This window comes from Rhinolophus sinicus, chromosome 1 (genome assembly GCF_057876585.1).
Source record: "Rhinolophus sinicus isolate RSI-liver-muscle chromosome 1, RSI-T2T, whole genome shotgun sequence".
Taxonomy (NCBI): Eukaryota; Metazoa; Chordata; class Mammalia; order Chiroptera; family Rhinolophidae; genus Rhinolophus; species Rhinolophus sinicus.
This window is the reverse complement of record NC_142501.1, coordinates 161519902-161540142: the sequence shown is the minus strand read 5'-3', so window position 1 is coordinate 161540142 and position 20241 is coordinate 161519902. Positions and strand designations below refer to the sequence as shown.

Below are 20241 nucleotides of genomic sequence, written 5' to 3'. Positions count from 1 at the left end.
ACTATCTTTCTGGAAGTAGAAGTAACAATGGAGATCTTGAAAATGTTTTTATGTGAAGTTTTTCTTTAAAAAAGAGTCTCACCAAGAAGTGTGGTGATGTTCTAGGAGAGACACAACATGGAGTTTGAGAGCCTGGCCTTTGAAATGAAACTGACATATATTAGGTAGATTAACTATTAGCAAGTTACATTCTCTGTAAAATAAAGTTGTTTTAAAACTAAGATTTCCAGTCAAGATGGCAGAGTAGGTAAATGCTGTGCTTCCCTCTTCTCATGACCACATCAAAATTATTACTAAACTACGGAACACCTCTCATTGAGAATGGCCTGAACTCTAGCTAATCCAAAGTCTTACAACTAAGGACATACAGAAGGAGCCACCTCGAGACTGGTAGGAGGGGCAGAGATGTGGAACACCCACATCCACGTGCGACTGTTAAAAATAGGGAAGGATATCTTGGCCTGCCCCTCCCCCCCACTAGGGGATCCCAGCCCCCTGCTAGACTCAACACCCCAGACCTCCACTGCCAGGGAGAGAAGTCCCTACAACTTCTGGCAGTGAAAACCAGCAGAGATTGTGGCTGAGTGAGATGGAGGGTTGCTGGGGTCCAAGAAATCCCCTTAAAGGGCCTGTGCACAGACTTACTGACAGACTCACTTGCTTTAAGCTCCAGTCCTGAGGTAGCAGCTCAAAAGGCATCAGGGACATATGGGGAGAAACTGAATTATCTGGCTTAGGGTGAGGGCTGGAGGGGGAGCTTTCTCCCAGACAGAAGTACTGGCAGAAGCCATTGTTTCTTCGTTGAGCCCTCTCTCCTGCCTGTGTACAGACGTAGGTTGCTACCATATCTGAGTCTCCATCAACCTGGCTAACACCAGTCACCCTGCCTTGGTGACCTAGCCCCACCCAACTTTCAGACACACCCAAGTTGCTTCCAGCGGATTTTCCATATGAAAGGCTAGTCTATGTTCATTCTGCGGACTTTACTTAAACCTCTCAAAGGTTCACAAAACCCAAACAAGCAGCATCTGGTCTCGGCGGCATGTCCCCTACCTCTTACTGAGCAACTCCAAGTCTGTCACTAGTGGCAGCTGGCCTCAGTTTGAGGCTTGGTCTCTCCCAGGCACCTCCAAGGCCAGCACAGGTGGCAGCCATTTGTGGATTGCTTTGTGGCTCATTCCAGGTGGCCCCAGGCAGGGCACATGCTGCGGCTGAACTTGTCCTGCAGCAGAGCCCATCCCAGGAGGGCCCAGGGATGGGATGCCCCATGGCCAGCACTGAACTAATCAGGAGCATCACCAATAAGCCTCCAAGGATGACACACCCAAAGGGCTGAGTGGGCAGGCACCAGAAACCTCTAAAGCAAATCCCACTCTGTAGGATCAGCCCCTACACAACAGCTCCTCCACTGTAGTCATGGCCAGTCCTCACAACCAATCCAACCAAGTGTCAATCCCTCCTCTTGATATGAAAACAGCAACCAAGGCTCAACTACAACAGGAGGGTACACACAACCCACACAAGGGACACACCTGGAACACCCAGCTCAGGTGACCAGGGAGACTGTGCCACTAGGCTCCATAGGACATCACTACATAAGGCCATTCTACAAAGACTGGGAGGCATAGCAGTCCTACCAAATGCAAAGAAACAAACACAGGGAGGCAGCCAAAATGGGGGGACAAAGAAACATGTCTCAAAAAAAAGAACAAAACAAAGCTCCAGAAAAGGACTAAACAAAATGGAGACAAGCAATCTACCAGATGTAGAGTTCCAAACATTAGCTATAAGGATGCTCAGTGATCTCAAGGAGAACTTCAAGAAAGAGATAGGAAACCTGAAAATGGAGATAGAAAACATAAAAAAGAAAACAGTAAGAAAATAATAATATAATAGCTTAAATGAACAGTATATTAGAGGGAAATAACAACAGTAGATTAGGTGAAACAGAGGATTGAATCAGTGACTTAGAAGATAAGGTAGCAGAAAATACTCAATCAGAACAGCAAAAAAATAAAAAAAAATGAGGATAGTTTTTTTGTTGTTTGTGCTTTTCATTTTTATTGGGGAATATTGGGCAACAGTGTGTTTCTCCAGGGCCCATCAGCTCCAAGCTGTTGTCTTTTAATTTAGTTGTGGAGGGTGCAGTTCAGCTCCAAGTCCAGTCACCTTTTTCATTCTTTAGTTGCACGGGGCACACCATCCCATGCAGGAATTGAACCGGTAACCTTGTTTTTAAGAGCTTGTGAGCCACTCAGCTGCTCCAAAGTGAGGATTGTTTACAGGGCCCCTGGGACAATAACAAGTATACTAACATTGGCATCATAGGGGTACCGGAAGGAGAAGAGAAAGAGGAAGGAATTGAAAATCTATTTGAATAATGACAGAAAACTTCCCTAACCTGAGGAGGAAATAGACATACAAGTCCAGAAAGTTTAGTGTCCCAAACAAAATGAACCCAAACAGGCCCACACCAAGACACATCATAATTAAAATGCCAAATGTTAAAGACAAATATCTTAGGTTAATATCAAGGTTAAAGACAAGAATCTTAAGAGCAGCAAGTAAAAAGCAGTTAGTTACCCACAAGGGAGCTCCCACAAGATTGTCAGTTGATTTATCAACAGAAATTTTGCAGGCCAGAAGGCATTGGTATGAAATACTCAAAGTAATGAAAAGCAAGGATCTATAACCAAGATTACTCTACCTAGCAAAACTATTTAAATTGAAGGACAGATAAAGATCTTCCCAAACAAGAAAAAGCTAAAGGAGTTCATTACCACCAAACCAGCATTACAAGAAATATTAAGGTGACTTATTTAAGAAGAAGAATAAAAAGATAAAATATATGAGTAACAAAATGGCAATAAATGCATATCTATTAGCAATTATTTAAATATAAGTGGATTATATGCTCCAATCAAAAGACATAGGAAGTCTGAAGGGGTAAGAAAAATAGACCCTTACATATGCTACCTACAAGAAACTCACTTCAGATCAAAAGATACACATAGACTGAAAGAGATGAAAAAAGATTAGTTCATAAAAATGCAAACAAACAAAAAAACTGCAGTAGCAATACTTATACCAGACAAAATAGACTTTAAAACAAAGGCTATAATAAAAGATAAAGACCCAGTGTCCCACTACTGGGTATATATCCAAAGAAACCCAAAATGCTACTTCGAAGGGATGTGTGCATCCATATGTTCATTGCAGCATTGTTTACAATGGCCAAGATGTGGAGGCAGCCTGGGTGGCTATTGATAGATGAATGGATAAAGAGAGGTGGTACATATACCATGGAATATTGCTTGGCCGTGGCAGGGAATGGGTTTTTGCCATCTGAGGAAGCATGATGGGATCTGGAAAGTATTGTGCTGAGTAGAATATGTCAGACAGAGAAAGACAGGTGCAATGTGATTTTGCTTATATGTGGAATCTAAAGAATAAAATAAACAAACTAAACAGAAACAAACTCATAGATACAGAGAACATTTTGATGGTTGCCAGATGGAGGGGGGTTGATGGGGTGAGTGGAAAAGGTTAAGAAATTAAGAAGTACAAATTGGTTGTTACACAGTAGTCATGGGATGTATAGCATAAGGAATATAGTCAATAATATTATAATAACTATGGTGTCAGATGGGTACTATATTTTTTGGGGTATAGATGGGAGGGAACTTGGGGTCAGGGTGAAAAAAGGAAAGGGATTAGGAAGTACAAATTGGTAGTTACAAAATAATCATGGAAATGTAAACTAAAGCATAGCGAATACAGTCAATAATATGGCAATAACTATGTATAGTTCCAGGTGGGTACTAGACTAGTCAGGGTGATCACTTCTTAAATTATATAAATGTCTAACCACTATGCTATATACCTGCAATTAATATAAAATAATAGTGAACGTCAATTGTAATTGAAAAATTAAAAAAGAGGGGGAAAGTTGAAGGGAATAAGAGGTTCAAATTTCCAGGTATAAAAGAAATAAATCTTGGGGATGTAATGTACAGCAGAGGGAACATAGTCATTAATATTGTGATAGCATTGTACAGCGTCAGATGGTTACTGGACTTACCATGGCGATCACTTCTTTAAGTATATAAATGTTGAATAACTATGGTATACCCCTGAGACGAATATAACATTATATGTTAGTTATATTTTAATAAAAATCATTTAAAAACCCCTTAAATTTTAGGTTTTTATATATTTACATTGCTTGGTATACTACCTAGTATATAATATATGTGCAGTGTGATAGCTCTTTTAATTATTGTGTTTTTAAGGGCAATATATGAGATACTAAAAAGTCAAGTTCATTGTAATCACACCTTTGTTGTATGGCATCGTAAAAAAGCACGTCTAAGACTGCTGAAAAAATGATGTAATCATGACAGAGGAAAAAGGAGTTACCAAATTGGGGGTGGTCTTGTGTAATTTTGTAGGTGATTTCTGAGGCACTAGCCCCTGGAGCTTCGGCCTGTAAAATTCTGTTGGTAATCTGCAGCATTCCCCCTTCCGGAACCCACACCATTGAATTAGCCACCAGCTGAAGACCTCCATCGTTCTAGAATAAGGAAAGAGTACAAATTAGGTCCAAGCAACATAAGAAAATACTAGTGCTTAAAAACATAAGTTACCAGGTTCTACTGCTGCTAATGATCATCTAAGCGAGATTCTTTGTTTTAGAGTCAAAGAATCTACATACCTTATGAACTGTATGTATGTATACTAAGTGTAGATATATACATGTGTGTAAATACATATGTACATATGTATATATCCTCCTGTTTCTTTTAAATTATCATGAGTAGATAACTTATTTCATTCAGCAAGACTCTTCTCTCCATTTCTTTCTTTCATTTGTCCATCTACCTGTCCTTCCATCCTCCCCATTCACCCACATTCAAGAATTAATCATTAAGCACCTATTACATGCCAGCTCTTCTGCTAGAGGCCTGAGATATATAAGGATGGCTGAAAGAAGACCTCAGTTTCAGAACTTACAATCTGGTGGGGGAGATAGACACATGAATACTTAGGATGCATCACAAATGATGCTCTATGAGAAGCTTGAGCAGGATGCTGTGGGGGAAGGAAAAGGAGATTTTTTTGGAGAAGGGCTGCTCAGGAAGGCTTTCCTATGGAAATATCATTTAATTCTTTAATGACAAAAAAAATATATGGGCCAAGTGGAGAAGTGGTGAAACCGCTTTCAGGCAGAGAGCCCAGCCTAAGCAAAGAAAAGAGACAATGCACTGTGTGCCTCAGAAACTATCCAAGTGTCTGCACAAGTGAAGATGAGGGAGCCACGGGAGTGGGTGAATAAAGAGTGACACTTTCTTAAGGTTGGCTAGTAGAAGGCAGAAGCTATGCTAAAAACCTCAATTTATCTTCTAAGCACTGTAAAGTCAACATGAGTGTTCAGAAAGGAAATGGGAAAACCAGATCTGGGTTTTAGAAAGTGTCCAGCAATAAGGGATGGAAGGGACTAGAGCTGGGATGAATCTGGAGTTATAGAAACTATTTAACAAGTGCTTGTAATGGCTCAGGTGAGAGAAGATGAGAAGTAATTGCGGGGGGAATGAATAGTTAGAAACACATTCCAGAAACACCACAGAGGCCGAACTGACAGGCCTGGATGATTGATTGAAAGTGAAGGCTTAGAAACAACAGTTGGGAATAGCGGGCTGGAAGAAATCACCTATTTAGCACTCCTGAGAAGGCAACTGCTTTAATTGCTAAAGCTAATGTCATTGAAAAGCGCTGCCATTCCTAATTTGCGAGGTGCACACCTCTTCCAAAGCCTCGTAATTAATATTTGCCACAGTATGAGGTTAGTGAAGCTGCCTGTGTTCAGTTTTCAGTTTGTTTTCATACTTCAAAAACCAGTAAATCTGATACTTTAAAATAGGGCATTTCAGAAGGGATGTTTTTCTAAATTATTATTACTTTCAAATATGCTAATAAAGAAAAAAGAGCAAACAACACTCCTGTGAAGGGAATATTCAGAACAGAAGACAACAAATATTCCTTTCAGTCACTTGACATGAGAACATTTGCCCCTCTCAGGAGGCAGTCAAAGCTATTTTTACCACAATCGCTAGGAAACTGAGTCAAACAGCTCCCGGGAGAACAGCAGCAAAGGCACCTTCTATTGTGATTAATGCTCAACAGCAAAATCCCACAGAGTTTTCTCCTTTCACAACTGATGTAGTATATTATTTACCAAAATATCAAAGCACGCCAAGAGCTTGGCATGTCATCTACCAGAATTCTTGGGAGGAAAAGGTCCTATTAACTCCAGCAGAGTTTTACACAACGTAATACACTTGGACCCAGGTGTCTTAATTGCTAGAAATCTTTCTAACAGCAGCAGCCTTGTCAACTCTGATTATGGCTACAAAGGTCGGTCATACACCAACAACCACAATCTTGGACTGATAAGGCAACGTGGTTTTCATATTCCAAGTAAGTAAGCACTGTGACCCCAACACGCCCCCCCCCGAAAGTCTCTCTCACTACATTTCTATCTTGACTACCCTTGAACAACACAATTCCCTGTAATTCCTGTGTAAGTGTTCATTTTTAGGAGACAGTACATCCAAGTCAGTATTCAGAGACCAGCAACACCCGGAAGCTTATTAAAAGTTCAGAATCTCAGACCTGCACCCTAGACCTTCAGAAGCAGACCTTCTGAATTAGAATCTACATTTTATTTTTCTCACCAGCTTTATTGAAGTATACTTGACCAATAAAAATTGTGTATATTTAATGTGCACCACACAATGTTTTGATACATTTACATTGTGAAATAATTACCACAATTAAGTTAATAAAAATATCAATCACCTCACATAGTTATGGTTGTGTGTGTGTGTGTGTGTGTGTGTGTGTGTGTGTGTGGTGAAAACACTACCATCAACTCTCTCAGCAAATTTCAAGTGTACAATATTATTAAATATGGTCACCATGATGTATGTTAGCTCTCCAGACCTTATTCATCTCTTATAATTGAGCCTTTGCACCCTTTGACCAACATCTCCCCCAACCTCAGCCCTGGCAGCCACCATTTTACTCTGCTTTTATGAGTTCAACTTTTTTTAGACTCCAAATTTAAGGACATCATACAGTATTTGTCCTTCTGTGTCTGGTTTATTTTATTTAGCAAAATTTCCTTCAGGCTCATCCGTACTGTCGTAAATGGCAGGATTTTCTTCTTTTTTTAAGGCTGAAGAATATTCCATTGTATATGTAAAACCACGTTTTCTTTATTCATTTATCCATTGAAGGACACTGAGGTTGTGTCCATATCTTGTCTATTGTGAATAATGCTGCAGTAAACCTGTGAGTGCATATATCTCTTCAAGATACTGATTTCATTTCAATTGGCTATACACCCAGAAGTAGGATTGCTGGATTACGCAGTAGTTCTATTTTTCATTTTTTGAGAAACCTCCATACCGTTTTCCATAATGGCTGTACCAATTTATATTCTCACCAACAGTATATAAAGGTTTCCTTTTCTCTATACCCTTATCAACACTTGTTACCTTTTGTCATTTTGATTATAGCCATTCTAACAGGTGTGAGGTGGTATCTCATTGTGGTTTTAATTTATATTTCCCTGATGATTAGTGATATTGAGCACCTTTTTATGTCCCTGTTGGCCATTTGTATGTCTTCCTTTGAGAAATATCTATGCAAGTCCCTAGCCCATTTTTAACCAATTTGTGTTTTTGCTATTGAGTTGTTTGAATTTCTTTTATATTTTACATACGAATCCCTTATCAGATATATGGTTTCAATATATGGTTTCAAATGTTTTTCTCCCATTCCATAGGATGCGTTTTCATTTTTCAGATTATTTCCTTTGCTGTGCAGCTTTTTAATTTGATGCATTGCCACTTGCATTTTATTATAACAATATCCTCATGAGATGTGGAGTCATGCTAAAGAGTAAGAAGCAGGGCCCAGGACAGAGATTGTGATGGGTCTAGAATGCTTCTCCCAAAACCTCCACAGACTGACATTTTATAATATTTATGTTTATTACATGATAATACATTCGCCTCTGTTTCTTAATTATTGTTTACAGTACTTAAGAAGAAACATACAACTGTCTAAGGAAAAGAAGTATAATTCTTCCTACTCATTATGATGAAGATTTTTTTTTTCCAGTTGCTTTCCTTTAGGAGAGGGTCCAGGGAAGATTTAAGTAGAGATGGATAGAAAGGTATAAACCATCTTTTCTACAGCTCAGGTGTCCAAAAAGCCAAAAATTTTAGCCTAATTTCCCCATTTTGCAATGTCTTTATCTACTTGTAGCTTTTTTTTTCTTCTTCTTCTGCACAATGGTGCATATATCCCTGTAAACTCAAGAAATTAGCCATAATATCAGTTAACTAATCTTCTGCATAGTGCTGTTTTATATATCCTTCAGGGTACTATATTACAAGGCAATGAAATCCCAATAAAGGATTATGGGGGCATAATTAAAACAGTGCTTTAAATTAAATAGCTCTTCTAATTCATTTCATACAATAATAGACATACAGAAATGTTTGTAAAAAAACTTTACCCATTGTATAGTGTATTACAAATAAAATATTAATGTTGTAAAGCAGAAGTAAGAGCCCATGTCTCTATAATTTGGAGTAAAAAAACCCACAAACAAAATGAAAACTTCCCCACCTCCAAATTAAATTTTGGGACACAAATGATGAGCTCAAATGATAGTATATCCCAACCCCAGGCTAAAGTATTCAAAATAAAAAAATGTAAAACTTAAATAGAAAATGATTATAATTTGATATAGTCTATGTCAATGTCAACCCTAACATTTTATTTATTTTGTAAATACATCTTATTTTGCAGAGGTTCATTTATATCATAGCTTTTAAATTGTAATCTTGTAGAACATTGCAGATTTTAGGGAGGGATCACGTGGGGCAACACATGTAAGGTGAAACTTGAATGCTATTTACCAGGATGAAGAATGATAGAAAGACAATTGGACTGTTTTTGTGTTTGTCAATGTGTCTAAAAAGAAACCTGTTCCTTCAGGTCAAGAATATAGAAACTTCTCTCCATGTAGAATTCAACTGCTTTATGAATAAATAAATAAACAAACAAATACTCTTTTATAATCAATAAAGATTTTTTGAGTGTATATGCTGAGCGATGCATCTCACAAGACACTAAATTGAACAACTTAAGCAAGCCCAAAAAGGTGAAATCCCAACACGTAGTGAAGATTTATTTATTTATGAGATAGATTCTTATTCAGAAAAATAAACAATTTTTTTGCCATTGATATTTATAATTCTCACAAACATTCTTATTATCAAACTGTGTCTCTGCAAGATAACCAATGGGAGAATAGCTTTTTTAAAAAATTGAAGGTATAATAGGGCTTTTAGCTGCCCACAGGCCTTACAAGGTCGAACAGCCAGAGAGGACTCTCAGCAATAGAATTTTCCATCCAGTTCACAGCATGACACTTGGGGGCTTTTAACATCAAAGCATTACCCAGTTGCAGAAAACTGCTCAAACAACAACAAATGAGGTCAGAAAGATCATCAGATTTGTTGCCAGGCATGATTTCCAGAGACGCCTTAATTATTGAAAAAGAAGGTGATTCCTTGAAAGCTCAGCAGTGGAGAGAAATCCACCAATAAGCTTGGCCCTTATTAAACACCGAACTGCTTTAGAATCATATTTCTAGGAGGCTTCGGTTTGGTAATCCACCCAATTAATGAAAGCGTGTTCAGCAGAGCATTCTTTTATTACCTTTTAATCTTTTTTATTTCTTTTGCCTCCTCCTCCTAACAGAATATGTTTCAACATCAATCCTGGGTCTATTTTCTCTTTGGTGACTCAGTATAAGCCTGGGGGGGTAGCAGTCAAATTTACGCCCTGCCAGGCCAAGGATAAAAACATAAGTTTGGGGGAAGTGATATGGAACTTGAAAAGCAAGAGTGGAATTAACAGCACCTACCCTCAGTCCCAGATGGGCCAGGCTAACATCAGTAGAGATACTCTGAGGTGCCTGGCTCAACAGAGTAAGACTGAAACAGTTCCTGCTCTTGGAAAGCTTCCTTTCTTATTCCTCCCTCCTGTCCATCTCTCTTACCGGGTTAAATTTTCTGTTGAACAACATTGAGATTAATTTGTACATCCATTCACTAGGAATTAGACCTAACCCATTTGGCCCTTCCATTTAAGCCACCAGCTAGACGTCAGCCAGTAATTGGCCTCATTCAAAATTTAGCACACAGGTAGCCTCAGGGTAAGGTCTTGGATGCCCATCTTCAGAAATAGCTGTCAAAGCAAAATCAATCATGTCTGACTATACATCTATGGGAAGCCATTAACAGTTGAGACAATTTTTTCTTCTTAGGTTCCAGGAGACTTAATGATTTTAGTTCCACTTGTAACAAGATGAGTCCAGAAGGAAGATTCCAGGAGGTGTCGGGCCCACACTGCTTAGACAACACATAGGGAAAATGACTAAATTACTCTGTCTATTCTGTCCATGAAGGAGGTAAGAATATATATGACCAAAACATTGAAAAATATGGGCTAGAACAAAAAGAGCCATGTGGTTAAGTGTGAGGAACCAGAATGCACACACTTGAGTTGAAATCACAGCTCCAGCACTAAATACTTTTATGAAAAATAAATGTTTTTAAATGTTTTTAAGCCTCTTTTTTTTTTTTTTTTTAATTTCCTCTTTTGGAAAATTAGAGATGATAACTGTACAAACATTCTAGAATGATTATGAAGATAAAATGGAATTCACATCAAGCATTAGTGCTCAATAAAGGTTAAAAACAAAACAAACAAAAGCACCTTTTATCCATCGTAGAATTTCCTTTAGAAGAAATGAGGTCATATAGCCTCGATTCTAACCTTCTTTGCTAAGATATTGTAAAGATCAGTAGAACAGGTATAAGGAAAAGTACTTTGAATTTCTTAAAAAGTGTAGTATATATTTATAAAATAGTATCAGTATTACAATGTCAAATTTATTAGTACTACATTCAGATGGATGTCGGGGCTCTAGTCCCTGGTTTCATTATCCCAATTCATTGGCTTAGAAGCCATTAGTTACCTGATGGACAGGTAAGCACAGCACAGGGGATGGAGGGATGGCAAAGGAAAGGAGGGAGGGACAGACACTGTAAATAGCAACATGACTGCCAAGTTATGAGTACCACAAGGATTTTCAAGTTTTGTGCGTATGCCTTATAAATCAAAATTCTATTTTTCTTTGTTTTGTTTTGGTAGTGAAAGCAGCTAAAATCCTAGAAATAACCTTCAACCTTGGGTCATACCACACAATACACTGAGCAGTGCTCCAAACATGCAGATTGAAACCATGATAGGAAAAGTGGCTGCTAGGGTTGCACTGAAGTCCTGTAACAATCTTTGGAAAGAAACCAAGAAGGAAGAAAAGAAAACTTTCTGTGTCTGTCTAGACTTCATCTTTTCAGAATTAAACTTCATTTCCCAGGGCGATTGCAAGAGGGTGATAATTAGGATTAGCTACAAGGTGGCTATCTGCCAACTCTGTCTCATAATCAGCCTTCACTTACTACTCCCATCTATCTCACCATCACTGTTTTCAGCAGCTGAAAATAATAAGATGAGAGCCTGAGAAACTAGCTACAGACCATCTTAGATTCAGCTGCTCACCTTCACAAGGATCGATCACAAATTTTGAGTGATCATTGGTGAGAAAGTGACAAATGATTTCTAACCTGTCCTCAGCAAACCCATTTCTCTAGCTAATTATTAATGATACCTCATTAGGTACTGATATTTAGAATGAAAATTTCCCCCAAATTATAAGTCTCCCAGTCTACCACTATGGGAAAGAGCCAAATTTTTTTTTTTTTTTTTAAGTTTAAAAAAGCATTAACTTTATTGATCTACCAAAAAACATATCAGGAACAGTCTCCCATGGATTTGACACAATTTGATGAATCATAAAATCATGAATCACTGAATCAGAAAAAGAGCTCGTGATTTGAAAGATAGGGGTTTGGGAGAGTTGGTGATATCTAAAACAGACTTTAGCTATAGATATAAGTTGATATAAACACTAATAAAGAGAGATGAATTGAGGCTGTCTAAAATACTAATAGAACTATAGTAACAATAAAATCATATTGACATTTTATTTATAATGACGTGATTTCTTTTGGAAAGCAATTTAGCAACATGGATCAAGAGACCAGTAAAAAATTTATTTCTTTTGAGTTGTTAAGGAAAGAGCCAAATTTGCTATAAGAGAAGAACTTGTAGTGAAATATCATCAAGTAATTAATGGTTCTGAAAATATCTTTCAATTGCTCTCTTTGCTCTAGCATGGGTTAGCCCAGTATATGCCAAAATGTGATAGCCATCCCATTAATAGTATCCAAGAATATTTTATGTAGCACATGGACGAAATTCTATAAAATGGTTATGCACTAATTTTAGTATTTTAGAAAAAAATATAATTCTACATTTAAGTCCATGATGTCACAAGCATTATTTATTAGGATGAGGCCATCATAAAGTAGTAAGTTGATTCAAAGGAAGCTATTAAGTAAATAATAGGACAGGTGCTTGTGGAGACGGCAAACACATATGGAGGTGTCATGGGAATGACTCAGGCTGAGAAACCCAGTCTTAATGAACTCCTACACCCTAGATCAAGGATTCCTGCGAATACTAACAGAAAGAGTTCACTCATCCTACTTCGGTTGGGATAACAGAATGTCTGAACTCATTCTTTTTCGATTCATTATGATAACTGGACCATGCATTTCATACATTGCATGAGCTGTTTTAGAAGAGCAGACAAGAACAGGGGTGCACTTGATTCTTTTTTTGTTTTTTAAGAGAAAACATGCAAGAATTTATTTGAGCCCAACTGACGACAATTGCCAGCAAGCAAAATCTCAATGGATTGAGAAAATATTCCCCAAACTCCTAAGTTGTTTTTGTTTGTTTTTTGTTTTTTAAGCAAGGTGCAGTTCACAGTGGCCCACGAGGGGATAAAACCGGCAGCCTTGGTGCTACAAGCACCACACTCTAACCAACTAAGCTAACCAGCCACCCCATTGCACTTGATTCTTACGATCATACTCAGGCAGGAGATAAAAGGCTCAGTGGACAATGAGGCATTTTTATAGCAGCAAGTCAACATGAAAATACAAAAGCTTCCCTTTTGTAGAAAACATGGGGCTCAGTCTTTCAGGTCAAGGGTGCTCCTAACAAAATATATACTGCCCCCTGAGATTAGGTACTGTGCTCTCTTAATCTTTGAAAGTCTTAAGTATCGCCATAATAGGTCCCTAATAAGTATTTGAATAAATAAATAACTACCCATATTTTAACTTTATGAATATTGCAAAATAACAACATCAACAAAACTTCACTTCCAGGACAAGGAAACGGTAGCTCTGGGAATGACATGTACCTTGGGCACGGTCTTCACGTGGAACAGTATATTTTGGAAGGAGTGTCCATCATTGGCCTGCAAGACTGCAACATCGGAAACGCTATCCGAGCCATCATGAGCATAGAGGAGAAGGCCCCTGGAGAGTTCATCTAGCCGGAATTGATAGACAGGGGTCACAGGGGACTGAAGCGTTTGGAGCAGTTGGCCATGACGTGGAGGATCGAGCACTTCAACTACCACATCCTGTGGGTTGTCATCATCTCGGATGTCAAGCAGCTGGGTGGTGATGGTTCCCCTCTTTCCTCTGCTAATACGGAGGGCCTCATTTCTCAGCACATACGGGGCCTGTGGAAAAAAGGGAAGAAGAGAAGCCATTTAGCAGGAAAAGAGAAGGCAATCCAGTGGGTTAGATACCAATGGTGTACAACCTGATTGACATTTTGACGCTTTTTACAGAATTCTAGATGTTCTAGGAAAGTGCCAAACTGTTGCATATTCAAAGTATTTGTCAAAGGTATGGTCAGTCATAATAATCACAACAAATGAGATTACTTCACACTTCTGGTTCTAGAGGTTTCTCAAGTCACTTCAAGACCACAGTATTCATCAGAGGCAATTGAAAAGAGCTGCTTGCTTCAGAATCTTTGACGTCTCTGCTATCTTGATTCACACCACATCCTCTGCATTGTAACTGAGATCAGCTCAGTGTCAGGCAACCAGGTCAGTTGTGTGCATGCAAGAGAGACTACTAAGAGGTATGGAATTTTGGCACTTGTGTTGGGAGTTGAGCATTTCACTCTAGGCTATTCTGAATTCATGCTGTTTCTGGTCCCTCTTAGTAATTTTCTTCAAGCTGTCTCATCCATATTTTGAAGAGCCCATTCCAACTCAGATTATAAAGCTAGACAAGATCATGGTCTCAGTAACTTTCCTCTCACCAACTTGAATAAGCAGATAAAATGTTCTCTCATAAAAATAAAAGTTAATGAACCAAATAGAAAAAAACTCACTCTTTCCCCCCAAAAATAACACCAAGGCCAGAAGCCAAAAAAAACATTATTTTACTTTTTTATTTCTTTTGAAGTTGAACCATCTAGGATTTTTCTCAGCATATAGCTTTCTTTAATCCAAATGGGTTTTTGTTGTTGTTGTTGTTTAAAACCACCCCTCGTGGTCTCCTGGAAATTTCAATATCTATTACAGTAATGTCTAATTAATGCATCATTACAATAATCATATAATAGGAAACTGGATGATAGCACCTCAGAATTACTGAGTGAAAATTCAAAAGCTGTGGTTTTATACATGGGAATGAATGGCCTCCCAGATTCTAAAGAGGAGAGGTCAAAGGTGATGTCAAAATCTATAAATGGAAAAGATCAAATTAACTTTCATGAGAAAATCTCAGGGAGGCTCAAGACCATGTTGAAATATCATGGAAATGTAAATGAACAAAAATAAATTAAAATTCATTCCTAAAATTCCATTTTTGAAAAGTTAAAATGATAAAAGCTTCTCATATAAATAAATAAAATAAAAATGTGCCCTTGCTATCTCACTTGATTCTGGAAAAACACACAAACAAAAATCAGACAATCATGGGAAGTCACCAGCTCAGTGAGAAAGCTGCTTGCTAATACCTACATGAGGCCATTTATTCACCTATTTAGATTAACTGTATTTCACAAACAAAAAGAACAAAACAGAACTTCTGACCTTAGGTACTGAAAAAATTCTAAGCCAGTCAGTCCTGAGACTTGATGTGGCTCTCTGGCCCATATTTACAGAGGTCACATATTTTAGCTTTAATTAAAACAAAATTCATACCCTGAGATCAAATTAACTTAGGATCAATTTCTAATCATTTCTCAACTTCAGTCAACCCTAAAGTGAGAATGCTATCAAGAAGAGTTGAGCTGGGCTGTTAATACCATTTGGCAGCCACTTCTAGTTCAAATCTATATTATCCACAGTCCATGGTCTTTTTATTTTTGGACCAAAGATATAAAAATATCAGCTTAAAAACAACGATTTCATGTCCTTCCTTGAATCATGACTAACACACTACTGAGTTCTGGATATTTTGGTAGCTTTGGTTCCCCATGATGATATCCCACTCTCTTGATGTTCATAGCTTAAGAATATATCTATCTTCTTACTCTCTTTGCACATTTCAGTTGTTCAGTCCCCCAAGCCCAATAACTAAGAGCTTCTACCACTATATGAATTCTGGATACATAAGTACAACTTGACAGAGATGACTGATGAGAACAGAAGAGTCATCACACTGAGCTTTACAGAATCTATCATGATTTCCTCAGACCACTGCATGGCTGGTGACCACACTGGCACATCATTTAAACAGATCCTTAATCATATCCACTCATTACTGCAAAATGAAAAAATGCAGTCCAGCTATATAAAAGATAATTAAAAGGAGCCAACATAATTTCATATCCATGAGAGAGAAACATTTAGACAAAACAAACTCATTTATCTAAGAATAAGGAAAGTCTTAACAACAAGAACACCTGATTTAGAGAACTCACTGTAAACTGGGGTTAATAATACCTCAAAGGGATGACATGAGGATTAAATGAGAAACACGACAAAGAGTACTATAGATGTATTAGCAATTGTTGTTGCTGTTGTTATTGCCCTCAAGTCCTAAAGTCTATTCCATGGGGAAACTGAGACAAGCTTAATTTAGCGCAACCATTTTGCAACAACTACAAGTAAACTTGATTTATGCTTGAGAATTGGTAGGCATGTAAAATTGTTAATTGCATAACAGTTTTATTACCTGTGTTGAAAATGCTTGTATGTTGATCAGCTGTGGCTCAGAAAAGAACTGCTGGTCACTAATTTTCAGGGAAAAGTAACCTTTCCTAAAACAGGTCCACCAAGTGAGGAATGAGAAAAATATAATCATTAAATTAGTCTTTAGAAAGACAAGGATTAAAAATATTTTAAGGTTATGCATGTAAGAATTTGGGTCAAACCACCACAGCAATACAACATTCATACCACAAATAAAAATGACGAGATAAAGATAAACATAGTGAGATGCAGGTAAAACTACTGTGTACTATTAGATTTCATTAAAACACAGCAACTACGTAAACCTTTTTTCCCGTTTTCTAAGTTGAATATATAAAAGGTGGAAAATCAGTTGTCAGGCCAAGACAAGTTAGTAATATATTTTACCAATACTAATGGTAAAATTGAAGAATAAAAAGGAATCTTTCACTGTCTCTGACTAGTTCTCAGTGAGTCTCTCTTCCCTGCAAACTCGCTCCCCAAACCAGGCCAATTCACAGGAACAGGCCCCCAATAACAATGTTTACAATGTTTTTATTACATGACTATTTATCCATCCCCTTCTGGCCACACACATACAACATTTGATGTAGACTGGAGTAGGGAAGGCTGATTATTCCCTGGAAATTTGGAACTGCCCTGAGAGTCCCCACTTGACTAAGGAGAAACCACAGTGTTGATTGGAACATGTATCAAGCAGGTCTGCAGGAGAGAGATCAATGAAACTATGAGCTGAGACACAGAGGTAAGAGTTGAGTCCGCTTCCCTCCCATTCCTGATTCTAGCTTCCAGGCTTGCCCTGGAGCCCAGTTTCTCTTGACATCTTCGAGATCTGAGCTGCAACTGCAATGCTATTACAAACCTTACTATTTTGCTTAATCTAGTTTGAGTGAACTACTCCTTACAACCAAAGAATCCTAATTAAGAAAACAAAACAAGGTTCACTCTTTGCTGTGGGTTTTACCAGCAGCTTCAGAGATTACTGGAGGGGAAGGTAGGAGTTGTCCCCCTTCAAAGCCAAACCTCACTGTGGGCTGGTAAGATATGTGATTAATGCATTATGAGAGGTTTTGAATTTGGGTTTATGATAGGGACCACTATTTTAAAAGTTCTTCATAACATATTCTTGGAACTAATTACTGATACATAAAAGAATGTAGATGGATCTCAAAAGCATTATGGCAAAAGTGAGAAACAAAAATCACATAGTATATGATTCCATTCACATGACATTTCAGAAAGCGCAAAACTATATGGATGAAAAACAGATCGGTAGTTGCCAGGGACTGGAGAAGAGAGTGACTGTGAATAGAGATTTTGGGGGGTAATGAATCTTTTATATATTGAATGTGGTTGTAATCTCAAGATTGCAAGACTGCAAGACTGTATACATTTGTTAACACTCACAGAACACTACACTTCAAAACAGGGAATTTTATTGAATGCAAACTATATCTCAATAAACCTGTTTTTTTTTTTTTTTAAAGGCTTTGCTGTCTTCTCTCCAATTTTATCTTCCCCTTCACTTTCTGCCCATTTAACTCCTGCCCCTCTCCATTCCCACCTCCAAACTTTAAGAGCATACAATTGATGGGAGCAATAAAAAGAACAATGAAGGGGTGGTTACTACCAACCTGCTGGGGAAAAAATAATATTTGGTGGCACTGAGCTTCCAATAATTGTGTTCGGCATCTCAGCAATGCCAGCTTATCACAGCTACTACGACTACATTTATGATTTGTCTTATATTCCACAGAAGCATTCCAATCCCAGAGGAATTCGATCCGAAAGAATTCCAGTCCTAAAGAATCATGGTCATTGTTCTCATGGGAGAAAAACAAAACCATGGGACCTATGTGGCAGGCTATCCCTTTTGTTTTCGTATCATTCAGAGACATGTAATTTTTTTTCATGAGTTTCTACCACTTTATTTGCTTTGCTATTCTTCTTATTCTCATTAAAACTTTCATTAAAAGTTTTAGATAAAGAAAATCCAATGTTAAATTAGTACCCCCAAAAAGTACCAAAAAGTTCCCTAAAAAGTAGTTTTCATTCTTTGTTCCATTTAGGGGTGCAAGGCTGACTCTGCAAGAAAATAGGTAATGAGAGATTAAAGAGGTTAGATAGACAAGAGGCTTCACTTTGGTTGTCTTTTAAGCTTTACTTACTTTATACGCTTTCACAAGTGATTCCAAGACAAATAACTACAGGTATAGATCTGTGTGTGTGTAAGAGAGAGAGAGAGAGAGAGAGAGAGAGAGAGAGAGAGAGAGAGAGAGAGAGAGAGAGAGAGAGAGACAGAGAGAGAGAGACAGAGAGAGAGAGAGAGACAGAGAGACAGAGAGAGAGACAGAGAGACAGAGAAAGACAGAGAGAGAGAGAGAGATATGCAAACACCTAAGAACTACACTTGCAGCAAAATGAATGCAGGAGATGGAGCATGAGTTTAAAGAAAGATTCTATGTCATCAAACACCAGAGTTTTAAGCTCATCTGTAGCATACTTCCGTATGTCCCTTGAAGATGGAAGCATGCCCATTATTCTCACTATGATTAAGAAGGCAGAAATCACAGTGGCTAAATGGCACAGTGGCTAAAGGCATGGGCTATGGAACCATAGAGCCTCGCGTTAGAGTTTCAGCTCTGTGCTCAGAGGCTACGAGGCCTTGGGCAAGATTACTTATGCTCTCAAAGCTCAGTTTCTCTATCTGGAGATTGGGAACATAGACACTCAGAGAATGTCAGTTGTTTTTATTCCTATAAGATGGTCTTTTGAGGTTACTGGCTCACCAGCTCTGAACTGCAAATAGAGAAAGTGCCATTTACCTTTCTCCCCACCTATCTCTTAGCCCAACCCTTAAAAAACAAAATCTCAAGTTTAGTGGTGACAGTACAAAATATTCACTGTGTCCTTATCACAGTTTCATGGGTATCAACTCTTTTTTTACACATAGAGGCTGCTCTGCATTATCTGCAATAATGAAGCAGAGCAGGGTGAAGGATAACCCAAAAGGATAACCTTTGGGGCATGTTCTCTGATTTCCATTTAGTAGACCTACTCTGCTAATTACATGACTGTACTGCTTGGGTTAGTGTTAACATTCAATTGTATTCCTGAAGCATATGTCAGCTGGGGTGGGGAAGACAGCTAGAAGTGTGCTAGGCATCAGAGGAAGACTGGATCAGGACTAAAAATGAACCACAATTAATCCCATGAAGTGGATAATGAAAAGTTAACTGTGACTCTTAGTGTTCTTCCAACTCTGAAATCCTAGGAACCATACAACACCTAGAAAAGTGTGTACTCCTCTAGACGCTCCTTCCTCCCAGTATATTACCCTAATGTTGAAGAAGCCACCATACCATCTGGGTGTATAACCAGTTTTGTTTCTGCTAGGCCAAAAAACTGGGTAACCGTTCCAGAAACTTTCCCGTCACATCAGAGAATTACCCATAATTATGTGATAAAATGAAAATGCCTCTAACAGAAGCACACTCTCTGAGCAATTACAGCGAAATGATGACAGGCAGCTGAAAGCATTTGGCACTTGTGGAGTATCGATCTTCCCCAGAAGAGAAGGGAGAAAGAGGGGGTGGAGGTGGTGGGGGTAGATGCAAAGCGCTGGTACAAAGGAGGCAGGAGGAAAACAACAGAACACTGAGTCACCTGGGTTTTTCTTTGCTGTGCACAAAACGCACTTTTTTCTCATTCACATCTTTCCAGCTAAAATGGCCAGCCTTGTCGAGCTGAACTTCTTTTCCATTCCTTGAGAGCACTAGGTGACCATTGGTGGGGGTGCTCACAACATGGAACAGAAGATCTTCGACCCTGCCATCTTGGTCCTGGACATTCAGGAGGGAAAAATCCAGGGGCTTCATTGAACCAATTGCAAGGATGAGGGAGCCATTCACATGAAGACCAGGAGTGTGTATTTTGCCTGGAAAACATATGAGTCGAAA

At 38.4% G+C, this 20241-nt stretch overlaps 1 protein-coding gene across 3 annotated transcripts in view; it reads right to left on the bottom strand.

The window, feature by feature from the left end:
* Positions 1–20241, bottom strand: part of FRAS1 (Fraser extracellular matrix complex subunit 1) — a 424744-nt gene that overhangs the window by 125856 nt on the left and 278647 nt on the right. For all 3 annotated transcript variants that reach the window (XM_088791576.1, XM_019720206.3, XM_088791578.1), the window contains 4 exons: positions 19949–20219; positions 16266–16350; positions 13481–13807; positions 4420–4573 (listed from right to left, as the gene is read on the bottom strand). In XM_088791576.1, the coding sequence (XP_088647702.1) occupies positions 4420–4573; positions 13481–13807; positions 16266–16350; positions 19949–20219 (837 nt within the window). The remainder of the gene's footprint in view (positions 1–4419; positions 4574–13480; positions 13808–16265; positions 16351–19948; positions 20220–20241) is intronic.